This window comes from Pseudochaenichthys georgianus, chromosome 9, assembly GCF_902827115.2.
Source record: "Pseudochaenichthys georgianus chromosome 9, fPseGeo1.2, whole genome shotgun sequence".
Taxonomy (NCBI): Eukaryota; Metazoa; Chordata; class Actinopteri; order Perciformes; family Channichthyidae; genus Pseudochaenichthys; species Pseudochaenichthys georgianus.
The window spans coordinates 40,389,551-40,406,906 of record NC_047511.1 but is presented as its reverse complement, the minus strand read 5'-3'; the positions used below and the strand labels follow the sequence as shown (position 1 = coordinate 40,406,906).

Below are 17,356 nucleotides of genomic sequence, written 5' to 3'. Positions count from 1 at the left end.
GAGGTGTTAGCGGTTCAGGAAGTGCCCAACTGTGCTCCAACGATGAGTCCTGACAGGTGCCATTAGTGCTGCCCTAACTTGCAATGGAAGTGAGCAATATGCCAAATGAACACAAATGTATTTTGGCAACAGGAAATGGAAATGTTGCGAGGTTTCATCACGACCTAGAAGATTTGTTAAAGCATTGTTGGCAATATCAAAGCTATATCCAGAGCGTAGAAAAAAACACACTCACATTTGTCATATATATAAACTGTGTTATAATATTGTGGAGCCAATTTGATTGCTACAGCATTTCCAACCTCGCATGGTGGCCCAGTAGGATTAGCTACAGGATTTCCCAAACATCACAAAAACACCACAGGGGGAGATTACGCATATCTATCCTGCACACTTCTTTCATCTTGCCTGAAGTGTGTGTGACGGTGAAGAGAAAAAAGATATGGTGGTGACGTGTTGTAGGCAAACCCTACGTGTTGGGAGAATTCAAAGTCAAATATCTTATTTATTCTGCCTTCTTTGACAGGACCTCGGGCTACACTTGGATCCTACGGGGGGGCATGCTGTGAGGAAAATAGATGCGTTCCTCGGTTGACCGTGGGACAGGTAATCAAATCAAGGATTGGTCCTTGTGTGCCAACCGTTCAGAGGTGAATGAGGAAGTGAAGGATACACAGGGATAGCAAGGTAAAGCACATTATAGAGATACATATCACATACTGTGCAATAGATACCGTAGCAACATTTACACGATAAGAAATGTGTGCATATGTGTCTGTATGAATAATAATTAATCGAATTAAAGGTGGGGTAGGTAAGTTTCAGAAACCGGCTCGAGATACACTTTTTGTTATATTCCATGGAATGCTCTTAACATCCCGATAGCAATGAATATCTTAAGTGCTTTGACAAAAAATCCATAAGAAAATGTCATCTGTAGAAGCCGTGGTACTGTAAAAAGTACAACCAATCCGTTTAGCCGGGGCCGTAATACTGTAAAAAGTACAACTTGTACTTTTTACAGTATTACGGCCCCGGCTAAACGGATTGGTTGTACTTTTTTGGAGATTGGATGGCCTACCTTCCTGTCAGCCTTCCATCGGGGCACAAACTTATCTCGTGCCCTCATTGGTCATGTGCGCGTTCGTGTGTGTTGGAGGAGGGGCTCTGTGAGGAAGTGGCAGATTTTCTCCGGTTGTGTATTTTCAAATTCTAGCGATCTCGAGCCGGTTTCTCAAACTTACCTACCCCACCTTTAAGCAAATGGATCACCAGTTTTTTTCCATGCTTAGTGGGATTCGATACACAGACGGTTACAATTGTTTTTCTATGTTAAACACTGTCAATGTTTTGCCTTGGCTAAACTCACCAGTTGGTTATAACCAGAGGGGTTATATTAAATTAAATTAGCCTTAGGATAATGTTGTAAATTCACCGCTTACAATATTCTAAAATCCCTAACAAGAAATATGATTTCAACATTTTTAATTAGGGCTATGCATCCGTTGTTGCTGATACATCACATCACCTCAAGTGGAAACTGTTGGCAACCTCAGAGGATGGTCATAAAATAGAATCTACAGTAGTTACTTCAGACACTGCTTAGGTAAGGCTAGTGTCAGAGTTCTCTTTTTCATCGCCAAATATCACAAATTACACGTTAGTCTCGGGAGGTTTTACAGTGTGTACGGCGTATGACAATCTCTGTCCTCAGACCCTCGCGTTGTACACGGAGAAACTCTCAAAGAAGAAAATGGAAGACACCTTCGAGAAAGGCAACAAAGGATGTATCCTTCCTATCCTTTGTGTCGTGTTTGGCTCTGTGTTATGAATGGTAAGCAGGATATACACCTCACACACGGTCACCTATCACATTGCATATACGTAGTTCCTCGGCCGTATTATCCAGATATGTGTTGAAGCCAATCAGACGGTGGATACATGAGGCATGGCAGTGAATATTCTCATCATCACGACGGTCAGACGCTTGTGTGACGACTGGCCGTCCCTTTGCCTTCCCAGCCCCTTTTGTATGAGTCCAGGCATAGGATGACAAAGGGAAGTCCATAGGTCACATGACTGGATGATAACCAAGAAGAAAGTACATTTGTGTCAACGGTAGGGACATTTCTTACAGTCGTCATATGGAAGTAGTTAGAGAGAAAAAAGCTCCATTTCATTATACACACCGTATAAAGGGAACATTGGTGCACGGTGGATGTCAATGAACAAGGTGTTGATAACATGTAGGCCACGATACTGCTCTTGACACTGTGACCATGTATTCATGTGGTTACATCTATCTACTTAGACCCTGTGCTTTTAAATAAGCATTGATGTGTGTATTCATGTCACCATAACCCTGTGGAAATTATTTCAAAACAGCTTTATGCCGACAGCAAAATGAGGTTATAACAAATACATCATGGGTGCTAACAGAATTCCTCCGACTCAGGTGTATATCCGGCCCTGACACGTTCTGCACAATGCGTTCCGAGGCTATTGAGAGTTGTATTTAAAGGGTATCCGTGAGGTTCGTGTGTGCTTGTCTTTGTTCGCGGCCGTGTGTGAGAGTGAGAATAAGAGAATGAGGGAGAAAAAGACAGAGAACTGCATTTTGTATTCATGCAAATCCATTTGGTTTGTGGCGAAGGTATTGTGTGGAAATTGAAAACGGAGAAATGCAATGTGACAAGGGCTCAGCAACGGATGAACAATCCATCAAAAGGCAAATTATGTGCACGTGCAGGCGCATGCACACGTTGGTTATTAACACCTGCGTCTCACAAAAAACAAGAATTCAAATATAGTCCGGCTGCCCTCTTAGGAGCTAAATGTACCTTTGAGCTTATATAGAGATGTATGAAATATTGTGTTGAGTTATTTATGTGTTTGTCAGTGTAGAAAAATACACAAAAAATGAACACGTACTACATTAATCCAGTCTAAAATAAAGCAAAAGATACTGACATCTGATGCACCTTTCACATTGTTTGCATAGGAACAACACAATGTATTATTTTCTGCACTAGAATTGATATGCACGCACATGTACAGCGATGTTGTGCTGGCCACCGTGTGCTTGTTATCTGGGTTTGCAGCTTTGTTCTGCACTCCTTAACAGGCAGACAAGGCTTATCAAGCGGGTTTATTTGAGGAAAGAGTTCATCTTAACTGTCAGGAAGCTTTGAAAGAAAAAATAAACCCCTCCTGAAGGGAGGCACAGTTTCAAAGGCTCATCGAGTTGGATCGCAGCGCGCTAAAAATACGCTGTCTGGCAGCATGTGTCCCGTATAAAGCAGGTAACGAGCATTTTAGCCCGGTTGAAGCAATAGAATTGAGTTTGATCCCAATCAACCCTCAGTGGTGTGGTCGGTAACTGTTTCCGTATCACTCCCCGTGTCACACCTCTTCTGATTTAGGGTAAGGAGATCAGTAACTTCCACTCACGCGTGTTGATCTTCTGCAGGGAGATGTGTTTCTCTAGCTGGCGTCGCAGTTTGACCTCAGCACCGTACTTTGCCGTGGTGCCGTTGTCGGCCAGGATGAAGTGGGAGTGGAGACTGTTCAGAACCGTCAGCTTGCTCATGGGGTTGGACATGGTCTGGTATGGACGCACCACCTGTCCACGAGAGGATCACAAGTACACAAACATCTGAGAAGCCCGTGGATGAAATGGGATGTAGAAAAAAAAAGATAACAAAGGGAAGTTTTCTTAATGTGACACAATAGTTAACATTTGATTTGGCAAACATGCTTTTTCTTGGGAGACAAACATACTTGGATTGCCACTAAACTTTTTGTAATGCCAATTCTATGTTACAAATTGGGGCACAGAGTTTAAGCGACAGCACTGGTTGCATCATGGGATATGTAGTATTCATCAATTGGGTCATAAGCAGGACTATAAGTCAGAATATTCCTGCACCGATTTTAAAACCTGTTGTGATTCCTCAAAGGTAGGTGCAGTACCTGTCAGAGTAACGAAAGATGTTTATTTGGTCCACAAAATTACACACATTAGAAATTACAAATACAATCTTTCTACTCACTCACTTGTTTTACTGCTACTGCATGTTTATTGTACCGCTATAAAAGTTAAATGACATTTAAAACTGGAAGAATCTTTATTGAACATGAATGACAGTTTCCCAGAAGATTTGATTTGGTCTCGCGGATAAGCGCATGACAATCTGAGGTTTACGTAACTGGCCACTAGGCGTACAGTTGAGACAAATCAAGCATGGACAAATAACTCCACTGGTTAATTAATTATCTCATGTCAGATACCAACATTAATCTGCTCGACTTGTTCTGTAGGATGGAGCTGCACATAACATTTGAACCATAAGATAACACTGATTCCAGATATTTGACTGAGTCAGCATCCGCTCCACAGTCTCATGTGGTTCCGCCAACTGTCCGAATCACTCAGAGGAGTGCTCGTCACGGATTGGATTAGCTAACTCAGTATTTATGGAAATAAACTGCAAATTGCTATTTACAGGCTTTAGAAACTATGGATTGCATGCAACGGTTTTTACATATGCAAATGAGGGCAGAAGCATGCGAGCGCCCACTCCAAAGCGGCACCATATTGTTCCCAGGGACTTACATCTTTGCCAACAAGATCCTCTTGGTTTTCTACAATGCCCCAAGGCGCGATGCCAATGGTGCAGATCTTCCCTCTTGACTTGGAGGCGTGGTCTTTCAACGCATCACCCACATGGCGGATCACTCCTGGTTTGGTACGAGGGTGTGTTTGCAAAATAGTTCCAAGAGAAGGACAAAGAAACACAAAGCAAAATGAGTTTTGTGACAATCAATACGCAGGAATGATACACAACTTCTATGAGGTGCAGGGTTAAGGCAGCGAATGTGCATATACACACACACACACACACACACACACACACACACACACACACACACACACACACACACACACACACACACACACACACACACACACACACACACACCACACACACACACACACACACACACACACACACACACACACACACACACACACACACACACACACACACACACACACAGAATCCATATTCAATACTTTCGATTGTTTTTTCTCTCTCTTTGTTGTTCTTGCATTTGCACCCATTGTCTCTTCAAATGTTTTATTCTTTTCCAGTGTAAGCCCTCTCCATCATCCAACCACGCACGATTTCTTTCCAACTGTTCTTATCTCTCCTAAAACATGTTTCATCCCATCTTTGTTCTTATTTAAATCCTGCAAAATGTATTACGGGTTAAAAAGAAAATGCTTCTACACTGAACAAAAATATAAACGCAACACTTTTGTTTTTGCTCCCATTTTTCATGAGATGAACTCAAAGATCTAAAACATTTTCTATAAACACAAAATAACCATTTCTCTCAAATATTGGCCTGTGTTCGTCGGCCATTACGTACGCCTGCCATACCATAACCCCACCACCACTATGGGCCACACGATTCACAACATTACCTTAACCCTACCCCTACCCCTCACACCAGATACTGACTGGTTTTCGGACCCCCCCAGACCCCCCAATAAAGCAAAACTGCACGTTTCAGAGTGGCCTTTTATTATGGCCAGCCTAAGGCACACCTGTGCAATAATCATGCTGTCTAATCAGCATCTTGATATGCCACACCTGTGAGGTGGGATGGATTATCTCGGCAAAGGAGAAGTGCTCACCATCACACATTGTTTCAGATTTGTGAACAATATTTGAGATAAATGGTTATTTTGTGTTTATAGAAAATGTTTTAGATCTTTGAGTTCATCTCACGAAAAATGGGAGCAAAAACAAAAGTGTTGCGTTCATATTTTTGTTCAGTGTATTTCACAAGAACAATAGTGAGCAAACAAAGCGTCGATCACCACTGCATGAGCATTATCGATAGCATTGTTAATGCATGGTAATAAGTGCGGCAAATCATTCAATCTCACCAATTTAGAGGATTCAAGTCACTATCCGTAGCTTACTAAGATTATAAACATGGCTGAATTAACTACTATGCGTTATAACTCCATGTTAACGCATAGCCCATGTGCTGTCTTTCTGTCAGCTGTCCTTTTTGTATATTCATGTTCAGAAACACAAAACCCAGTCGTCGTGTTTCTTGTGTCAGACTTAACCCCGTTTCTCTCTGGACAGCTTTAGCACTTCCCACCCCTCCTCTGCTCAGTATCCGATTCACAGAGCTCCTTGCAAATCCTGCTCCAGGCCAAATTCATCCTGCTGCTCAGTATCTCTGAAAAGAAATCCACTTAGTCATCAAAGTCTTAATCCGACCATATTTCTTAGAAACTCTACCAGAGAAACACCCCGTATTTCCTACAGTGAGATACAACTCATTGAAAAGCATATGTCCATGATAGACACTACCGAGGTATCTCTTTCAAATAAGTAAAGAGATAATCATAACCAAAATGTGTGTGAATACAAATCATTATTTTGTCTAAATGGCATCTTTTTGACTGACTAAGGGTGATAAAGAATAAGCAGTCTCCCAGAGAATATCCCGGAGAACCACTCTTCACTTGCTGGTCTGACTCTGAGTGTCTGTAAGTATAGTAGAGTGCTATAATGATCCAGTGGTTTAACATCTTAACAGCCCTTAAGGGTTTGATGCATAGTTATTAAATAGATAATAACATATTGAGAACATGTGAACACCCTCACCATACTCCTAGCACAAGTGCATGGCCATTCATTGTGTGTAAAGGGGGCGCCGGCCGCGTATTGCTGATGGAACGTCCTAAACTGCACAGAAATATTTGCACCAAGATTAAAGCAAATATGGGGCACCCCGAGAGCGGTCATGGTAGAGCCGTGTGCAAAGGCTGAGTCTTTACTGCGGCCCTTTGCTGCGTGTCATCCTTCCTCTTTGCCAACTGTCTTTAGCTATACTAATAAATGGTGCAGTGTTTCCATCACATCACAAGGAGTCCCTCGACAAAAAGCTTATTGGATATTGCAGGATATACGCTGTGTGGCACACACACCTTTATGATACTTACACGTTTTTATGACACATAGAAGCTCGACACATTTGCGGGTGGGGCATTTACTGTCATGGAATAAAATCTCCAAAGCTTGTGTTAGCCACAGACATTATTCCATGCCTATAACCAAAAACATGTTCTAAAAACAGTTGACTTTGAGACAAGGTGACTCGTAGTGGTTAAATGCTAACTTGGGTTTTAGGACTCATTCCTGTACCATTATCTATAAAGATAAAAAAGCCCTGCCAAATCTTTGAATGGGCGAGTGGTTAGAGCTGGTGGGCCATATGTGGTCTCCACTGCAGGTTGAACTCCGAAACGTGAAAGTAATAGGCAATGACCTCCCCCTTTCAAATCTGCATCGAAAATAAAGCTAATCTCTTGCCCAAAATATCCCAAAAATATAACAAATATTCATCAAACCTCGCATACAATTTCAGTATTTCAGGATCTTTGATAGTTCTACACTCGTTTTCAAACCAAGCTGCCTACATGTGGTGTACTTTACCTGTGTTGACCCCGCCGGTGAAGATCCAGGCTCCTGTCGTCATGGCAGCCTTGATGAGCCCTTTGCCAAAGACCTGTTTGAGTTTGGGCTGGAGTTCAAAGTTTTGCAGGCCCCCGTGGACTGAGATGAGCAGCTTGGGCAGATCCAGCTGCCACTCCTTGGTCATCAGGTGGAGCAGCAGGTCAGGCTTAGTGTCGTAAGACACTCGCACGTACTGGACACAGAGAGGCGGCGTCAGTGACGTGCGGTACAGTGGCATCAGCATGTAACAGGGGTGTCTAAACTTTTTTCACCGAGGGCCACGTACAGAAACATATACGAAGGGCTGGGCCACTCCCTGGAGGTGGGGTTTATTGCCTCTTAAGTTCAGTTATAAGTTGGAAAAATCAATCCAATGAAGGTGAATTATTCTTGATGCTGTAAGAAACAGCTCTCCATGGGGTTTCATTTACTTTGTTAGCAGCTCATTCCTTAAAACAGAAGCGTGCTCATAATACGAGGAAATATGAAGGGTTTATTTCAAGTTGTTATGTAAATGTGTTATTGGGCTTTCAACTTAGATTAGAAGATCATTATACTTTAGTACTTTTTGAATTTGCTGAGGGCCGATTCAAAATGGTCCGCGGGCCGCATTTGGCCCCCGGGCCGTAGTTTGAACACCCCTGGCATATAACCTCAAATGCAAATTCACACACACTACATTTAGTCAAACCAATCAACATGAAACACATCTGTAAGGAGAAATGATGAGATGGATAAACATCGCATGGCTCAGTGATGCAGACCTGTGCGAGTGTACGGCGTTACATTTTCAGCAGTATTGAACAGATGCTATGATTGAAGAAGCGTTAGCGCCGAGCATCTGTTTATCTTTCAGACTCTCAACCTGACAAGAGGCCGGATGAATTATTTAACACTGGGAATAAATCAGACATCATTCAGCCTTAACCAAGTGAACTCCCTGAATGCTAACACATGTGTGATGCGATCTGTCAGCCTGTCGAAGATAGTGATGGTGTGAGTGACGTCGTGTGTCAGTACCAGGGATCGATTAATCAGGCCTAATTTAATGGCTGCAGTCTCTCGACACTTAGGTTATCTAAATGTATAACTATATGTAATGAGGTAATAATTACACTCATTTGATTGATTTCACACCGTCATGGCAGGATGACGTTGGTTGTATATGTATGCTGCTTTTAACTTTGATTATCTAGCCACTAGGTTCATTGGAAAAGGAGCTGGATTTGAGAAGGGGCACACCGACCCGGATGAGTCCTCTTTACATGTTAGCATTTAGCATTAGCATTTGACACACTTTCACACAGCTGTTTAACTGTACCATCCAGATCAAGAGCTTACATCATTTCAGTCAGTCAACCATCTCAAATATTCGCTTGCTGTTAAACTACATACATGTACTGCGGCGGAGGAACATACAGTACATCTACAATACACATTTCTATAGTATGCACTTTCGAATTGACTTTGTTGCTTACAGCAAGAAGAACTATTGTTTTGATATCCATAACAGCTGATCCATCTCACTTTTAAATCTGATCCAAAACCACACTTAGTGACACAAGGTATCGCAGCCAGTGTACTGTAACGCCTGGGTTGTTTGGATGTGTATTTTAGGACCTATCGTTCTGTTCCGGTTTGCCTTGAGACTACCTCGAGAAGCAAGCTTTGACAAAGTGCAACACAGTAGATTCGTTGTCACCATGGCTTTGTTGGAGTGTCCTCCTCCCTGGAACTCGATGGTGCCGAAGGCGTCAGTGGGGCTGATCTGTGTGTGCTTGCTGATGGACCATTTCTCTGACAGGCTGTCATTCTTGCCCAAACGCTCGGCCTTATCATTGTGACTAGAGATGCCCGGGGGCAGGCCCACGTGCTGACCTATCAGACGACCACAACAGCACCTGGGTGAGAGGGGACAGTAAAAGTCAATGTAAGATTAGTATATTACACAGCCACTTACAGGTAGAGCCCCAGGAGGAGTGTAGCATCCAATGGAAATAAAACATCGTGTGGCTGAGATGGGGGAGAAACTGTGAGAGCTGCCATAGTCGTGTGCCGAGCGGTGAGAAGTGGGCACGGCTGACGTGACAGCTTGTCATCTGACTTTCATCTGCTGATTGGGAGGCGAGGAGGCGAAGGATCTGAAGGGCCCTGCAATCTTTTATTGGCTCCATCTCTTTGTGTTGTCTGCTCCCTTATACTCTCCTCCTCCTCCTCCTCCTCTCACACTCAGCAACTACAGAGATAGCAGCATGACAGCTGGATTGTAGTATTCCTACACAAGTGCATGCTCATTCAGATGTGCTGAATGCAGCTTTCATATTCGCTGTTTTAACCCAGCAGGATGGAGTGGGAGCCCTGGGAGGAAAAGGAAGTCAGGAAGCTTTGATTATCACTTCATGTTTCCATCATCTCTTACCGAAGGTACTTTGCCTCCTTTTGCCTCACGCATCAACACAAATGTTTTTGAGTGAAAAGAGACAAGTTGATTTGATCTTGAGGAACATCTCTTTCCCCTACTTCTGCCTCCTGGCTTCTACCCACTTTCCTCCAGTAATGCTAATTCTGTTTACATAACAAGCACAGCCATTTCCTGTGTTTCGTGTGTGTATAAAGCCCTGTAGTGCAGGAAGTTGCTTCTCTTACTTTTTTATAACATCACTGTGACAGCGACTTAGGCCCCGGCCACACGAGGACGAAAACGGCTAAACCCATTGGATTAACGCAATCGCAAAAAAGCTTCCGTCTACACGCAATATTCACCGGATAGTGTCTGCCCACACGAGACCGCTCCGTTTAGCTCCAACCGCTGGAGAAGCTGCAGTACATGTGCCGAGCCTGTACGTGGCGCTGTAACTTCCTCCACAAAAGCAGCGAAGAAGCATGGTTGTCATGGTTGCTCTTCTGTTTATTCTCCGCGGTGGGGGCCGAGGGAACCGGGCAGAGTTTTTCGCCAGTCAACGTGTATTAAAGTTTAAATCTTCCGGACAAAATCATAAAGTGCCGGTCAAAGGTCTTCTTTGTTATTTATTGAGCTTTAAAACAAATGAATAACGACTCTATATAATATAATGATAAAATACACGGAGCCTCTCTTTTTCCTCCCTCTCTTCGGACAGCGTCAGTGTCTGTCTCATGCAGCAGCTGGTCCAGTAATAAGTGACCCGGCCGACAGTAAACATAAACATATTTATAACTAGTTTAGGGAGTTTGAGAGGTGTCTCCGTCCTGTCAGATTAGACTTCACTCGCGTTTAGGTCCATATCGAGAGAAAGATAAATAATCTGAATTCAGGGTGCAGTTTACTTTGACGCGGGGGTGAGCAGCAGAGGTGGGGAGAGGCGGGGCTATTGCCTCATCATTATCAGAAAATGATCAGGGCGTACACACGGAGCCGTTGGATCCTCCAGAGCGTTGCGTATGCCGTTCTATCCACCTTGGGACCCGTTATCGTTTCCTCAGTCGTTTAGTGCCGTATTCGGTCGTCCTCGTGTGGCCGAACGGTCTATATGACACTAAACAGTAACGCAAACGACCGTTTTCGTCCTCGTGTGGCCGGGGCCTTAACAGAGCGGGAGAAGAGGGTTGTTGAGATAATGAGTGTAAAAACGTCCCTCTCAAAACTACATATCATTTTGTTGAAGGGCTCATTTCAATCATATTATAGTACTTTTATTATAGAGGCCCTTACTATTTCACAGTCACACTTTAATATCCTGAAGTGGTGCGCACCTGTGAGCCCAATCTTAAATTATTAACCTTTTTAAATGATGGTGAATATTTTTGCCTTGCATGAACTGGCCTGGCCCTGAGTTTCACTTTTGAGGCTGTAAAATGTATAATGTCACTATGTTCAGCTCATTAGTATGGAGCATGTAACTTTGATGCAAATAGAGGCCAGCGTGATATCACTCGGAGGCTTGGTTTTAAAGGTCAGCGGTGAAACAGGGCTATTGAAATGCGTAAAAAGGTGGGGTATCCCATTACGTAACTCACTCGTTGAAGGGTAACTTGGCGATTTTTCAAACTGGACTGTATTCTCTCATGTTTTAAATCAAGTCTGGCTCAAGGACAAGTCTGGCGTGAGTCATTGCTGAAAGAGTTGCTGAGAGCAGTGCTGGAAAGAGTTGGAGTTAAGAATGGGTTGCATAGTTTTATCTAAAAGATTATGAATAGCTGATTCTAACGATGAGTATGAGATTTATAGTCAGTGTTTCCCATACGTTGATTTATTTGTGGCGGGCCGGCACAATTAAATATAAAATTTTCTTTTACATTTTAATGTTGGTGCCCTAATGGATAGTGAGGTGGGCTGATGATCGGAATAAGGCGTCTGCTAAATGCCTAAATTGTGAATTCTATTGTTGGGAGAATAATGCAGTGTTTTTCAAAGTGGGGGCCCCGACCCCCCGGGGGGCCGCCGGAGGGCACCAGGGGGGTCACGCAGAGTTTGAGGGAAAGGGGAATTCTTTTTTTTAAAGTTACATTTTTTTTTCACACGACCCTTCAAGCCAATCAGAATCGAGCTGCCGCTCCTGATTGTGAAACTGAGTATCTGCTCAGCTTTTGGAGCAAGTGAGAGCTAGTGAATATTTCGCTCTGCAGCACGGATGTAGCAAATATTGATGTTTATATATATGAATATAAATATGTTTATTGTTAATATTACTGTTGAATATTATATATAATACTATTAAGGCATAAGTAGCTTTCAAAAACGCTATAAATATATGTTAATTGTTCATATTACTGTTGAAAATTATATAATATTATAAAAACAGAAATCACTTATTATATTTCTGGGAGAATAAACCCCACAGATCCTCAACTCCGGTGTGTCTCACTCATTAACAACGCAACACAGAGCGGGGGGGGGGGGTGGCCGAATAGGTTAAGGGGCCTTTGGCTTTTCTTGCCGGTGGGGGGGGGGGGGATCAAAATTCTGTGGGAAACACTGGAGTGAGACTTCTCCTTGAGCACGGTTTGTACAATCACAAATGTACAATAATAAGAAAGAACACTGTATTTCTCCATCGGGTCTTCCGATAAGGATTTGTAGAGCCCTGCATTACAATCTGAGCCTGTCTGTGACAAAAACAGCTATTTTAGTGGATGTACATTAACGGTGAAAATGTGCCCAAAGGATTACATTTCAGCCTGTTGTCGCTCTCGCTTACTTCTGGACCAATTTAAAAAATACTTCTCCCTTTCTGTGACTTTAAGTCATGCACATGGGAACACTAGATCCAGTTTGAAAAATAGTAACGTTACCCTGGAAGGTATTGCAGCTTTTATAGCACTAGGAAATAAACTGAATCTTAAATATAAAGACGTTTTCAGAGAACAAATGGTCTTTGGGTGTTTTATGCTTGCTTGGTAGCACATGTCTTCCGAGTCACTTGCTTCAGAAGCGAGGCAAAAATAACTTCCTGGCATTCGGAAAACAAAGAGTGGAACAGGCGAGCAAGTGTGCAGGTGTGCGTCATATGAGAGGGCCCGTCTTACATTTTCCGCCACAGATTTTGGGAAATTGGTCCGTGCGCAAAGCATTGTGGGGATTTTAAGACCGTGGAGTGTACACATGTGCAGCCTAAAAATGTCTCGCTACGAAGTACGCCAGGGCTCGGTAGAATTCCAAGTATGCTGGACATTGGAACAGTCCTTCGGCGGCACTCGATGACGTAGTATATGCTTGAAATAGTGGCTCTGGAGCAGCTTTACTCGACATTGAGAAACACCCTGTCTCTTTCCTTTGCTTCTTCAACAATTCAACACCAATTTTAAAAGCTGTAATAATGTACATGTAAACATTTCTCATTTCCTTAACACACATGCTTACTCACCTATGGGGGTCTTTGGCGCTCACTATGATATGAACACATTCTCTCTTGCTGAACACTCTTTCTATCCACGATTTCTGTGCCTGCAGAGAGGAAGACAGAAGAACTCGGTCAGCGGTTGTCAAAAGGGATGGAGCTGTGATGCGAGCCAGAAAGACAGACAGCAGACAGACTGGAGAACTCATGAGCATCCTGCTGTTTGACTGACGGGTTCACCTGTAAAACAAAGTGTGTTCGTGTCCTTTCAGAAACAGGAAGGCTTCCGATGGTTGTGTTAAATGTGACAGAATCTCACTGACTATTTCTCTGCAAGTAACAATACAAGTTTAGAGAAAATGCTAACCATCAAACCCGTTTTTCAAGAGTGGTCTTATGTCTTTATCCCCATTAGCATGAGCATTGGCTATTCTTCCTGGGGTCCTCACACACACGAAACATACATACATTAAAACAGCTCATAATTTAATGCAAGTGACAGTGCTGTATGAAATGAAAACTAAAATGGTCATCCAATTATCGCCGTCCTAAGGCCAAACAAAAGTAAATACAAATAAGTGCACATAATAATATATGCATACATAGCCACAGGCACAGCTCAAATGTACTTTATAGTCCTTAAATAATTTGTTCGCAACCTTTTGAAATGTACTTGAGAATGTTCCTGAATGATATGGACGGAGTTCCAGCTGAACGTGGCGGTGAGTACAAATGTAGGACACATCTGCAAATACACTTCCAAGCCTAGTTTAAGCACATAAAGACTTTTGAAAAGGCATACACACACACACACACACACTCAGTTGAGGCACATCCCCTCACGCATAATTCAAACACTGAAGACACTCTGACAGAAATATGTTATGCCATTCAGCGACTCCAGCCAGAACCGGATGAGACGAGGAGCTGGGAAAGAGAAAGCGGATGTGAGACGCAGTGAGGCAGTAAACTATGTCAGAGCGCTAGTCCTTAGATACTCTCATGTGCAGCCATGTGTGTGTGTGTGTGTGTGTGTGTGTGTGTGTGTGTGTGTGTGTGTGTGTGTGTGTGTGTGCTTTAAATGAGGAAGTGTGTGTGTATGTGGGGACCTTTTGGTTCCTATATATACAGTAATATAGAAAGACTTCCTCGGTGTAATGCAGCAGGGGTGTTTGTGACACTCTGTAGTCAACAGCTGCCGAGCGTCTGAGTGACAGAGAGACTGCCAATTATCCAGCGACACACTGGGAGAAAGACACTTAGAGCCACTAATGTATTCTGAAAGGCACATGCAGCACAGGATTTAGACATATTACACATCTGTAAGGTGTTAATATGCGGTTGTAACAAATGGACAAGGATTAAAGCACCATAAGAGGCCGTTTAATGTGTGTAGACCCTTCTTAGAGCTATAACGAGCTTTAGGATAAAACATCAATTAGATTGTCCCGAATGTCCCGGCATCTCTGTCATCAATTCTGAGGTGGATGTGTAATTCTATGGTGATTGTGGAAATAACATCCAGGTTCTCTCATGTGTATCGCATGATGTACATTTTCTGTTTCTGTGATCCGGAGAATTTTCGACTTTTTGCTCGGCGCTTTATGGTTCAAAAGTTCCACTTCCTGTGTAGACCCCAGCACCAGGAAGTGGACTATGTCTGCGGCAGGTTTTGTGGCGACGGAGCACAACACCAGAGCAGAATAGAACAGCCAACGAGGAGGACACACACACAGACTCCCAAACCCACAGCAGAGGGAACACAACAGCCGTGAAAACAAAAGGACGGAGCTTCTTTTTTGTAATTCTGGGAGAGCTGCCCCGGCTCTTCTCCCAGCCAGGAGAGCTGAGAGCTGCTTGTTCAGGGCTTTCCCCATCGCCACGGCTACAACAACACACGCCCCATCCGCCTGACTGGCCTGTCACACCACGGCACGCCAAACCCCACCACGAACAGGCTGGGCCTACACACAGGCACACTTACCCTAACACCAGTCTTTCCACGATTAACCATTACTCTCGGGGGCTGGGGGGGCTATTAGAGCTCGCCCTGGCCACGATGACTCAGCGGGCCACAACAACGCCCCCAGCCCCATTCTTTCCCTGACATGCTAGAACTGTGTATTCATCCGCCGGCTCATCCTGGGACAAAACTAGATCCACTCAACGGTTGCAACAGCAGTTTTTATTTTCAATTTGATCCGTATTGGCAGGGTTTAAGTAGTAATCACACACCTCAAAAAGCCCTTTATGTTCTCTAAGTGAACCCTTAAAAAAGGGACCACAGCAGTTTCACCTCAGAGGAACCCAGTCAAAGATTTAATTCTGTTTGCACCCCCATCTTTCCCCCCCCCGTCCGTTTCAATTCGGCCTTTTCCTTCTTTTCTGTATCTACGCCGTGCACATTTTCTCACTCGCGCTCCCTCTCATGCACTCTGGCGCTGCTTATGAGATTTGACATGCTATGATGAGATGGCACATGGCCTGCACTCCATTGTGTAATTAAGATGTATCACCTGGACACACACACACACACACACACACACACACACACACACACACACACACACACACACACACACACACACACACACACACACACACACACACACACACACACACACACACACACACACACACACACACACACACACACACACACACACAGCCAGTGAGGTGGGAGTGACTGTGCAGCGAGTGAGCAGCCTGTACTATTGTGTCTCCTCTTTCTTATTGGCACTGGCAGGGAGCTGAATTGGGAACCATATCCAATCAACAGCCTAATCCCTTTGCTCTCAGCCTTTTCCTATCCTATCTTTTCCTCTTAACAAACTTCAATGACTCATCTTTATATATGGATAGGTGGGCATGTAGTAGCCTGGCGCACTTTCACAAAAAAAATCCCGTTTTATAATTCAATATTAGTTTTCAATACTATTGACATGCTATGAAGATACACACACACACACACACACACACACACACACACACACACACACACACACACACACACACACACACACACACACACACACACACACACACACACACACACACACACACACACACACACACACACACACACACACACACACACACACACACACACACACACACACACACACACACACACACACACACACACACACACACACACACACACACACACACACACACTTGTAGTGCAGTACATCTATTCCAAAAAGTCATCAAGGCTAAACTGTTTTATTTTTCTATTGTGCGCCATTAAGTCTGTATCCACCCATCTCTTAAATTGCTTTTGGTTTTACGGGACATAGATAAAAGTAAAATAGACATCACTGCTTCCTTTATCCCTTCTTTTGGTTCACTTTAATGTAACGATATCAAGACTCAAATGCTATTCATCAAATGTTTAGCAGGCCCTCTTATGGGAAACCAGGATGATCCATAATGAGACCATTGTGGGTGGAATGTAATAACAGATACAGTGTGACATTAAATACAGCTCCAGGGTGAAATACGGTGAAGTTCAGAGCTCAAGAGAGACAACTTCACAATTGGGGATCATAATTATCAGTGAGATGTTCTTGTGTTCGAAGAAGTCGTGCCGTTTCTTTTCTTTCAAACATAAAGACCTGAGTTTGATATCTAAGAAAATAAACATCTAACATGTATCAACACTCTGAATAAAGAAACTGTTGGTAACAGCAGAAGGGACATTTAGATGTTATATTTACTCAAAAGTCAAATTGATTCACAAACAAGAGATGTTGAGAAGAAGAAGGCATACCTTTCCCGATAAAAAGTATTTTAAGAAATCCGCTTTGGTATAAAATGTTTATCAGAGCAACAGAGAAGCTATTCTAATGTCCACGACTCACCTGTGTTATCTGACGGTCTGCACTGTCGTGGCTTCCCCTTCAAACGCATGGCTGCATGTCGCGTTAGAGGCATGGTCCTACCTTCAGCATGAGCCCTCTCAGTGCACTGGGGACTGGACCACTCGGGGTC

The 17,356-nt window shown here is 43.4% G+C and overlaps 1 protein-coding gene across 7 annotated transcripts in view; it reads right to left on the bottom strand.

The window, feature by feature from the left end:
- The window catches only part of trpm3 (transient receptor potential cation channel, subfamily M, member 3), a 193,826-nt gene that overhangs the window by 78,100 nt on the left and 98,370 nt on the right, over window positions 1-17,356 (bottom strand). For all 7 annotated transcript variants that reach the window (XM_071204426.1, XM_071204427.1, XM_034091089.2 and 4 more), the window contains exons 2-6: window positions 13,391-13,470; window positions 9,250-9,448; window positions 7,527-7,740; window positions 4,616-4,740; window positions 3,451-3,622 (exon numbers count right to left, since the gene is read on the bottom strand). In XM_071204426.1, the coding sequence (XP_071060527.1) occupies window positions 3,451-3,622; window positions 4,616-4,740; window positions 7,527-7,740; window positions 9,250-9,448; window positions 13,391-13,470 (790 nt within the window). The remainder of the gene's footprint in view (window positions 1-3,450; window positions 3,623-4,615; window positions 4,741-7,526; window positions 7,741-9,249; window positions 9,449-13,390; window positions 13,471-17,356) is intronic.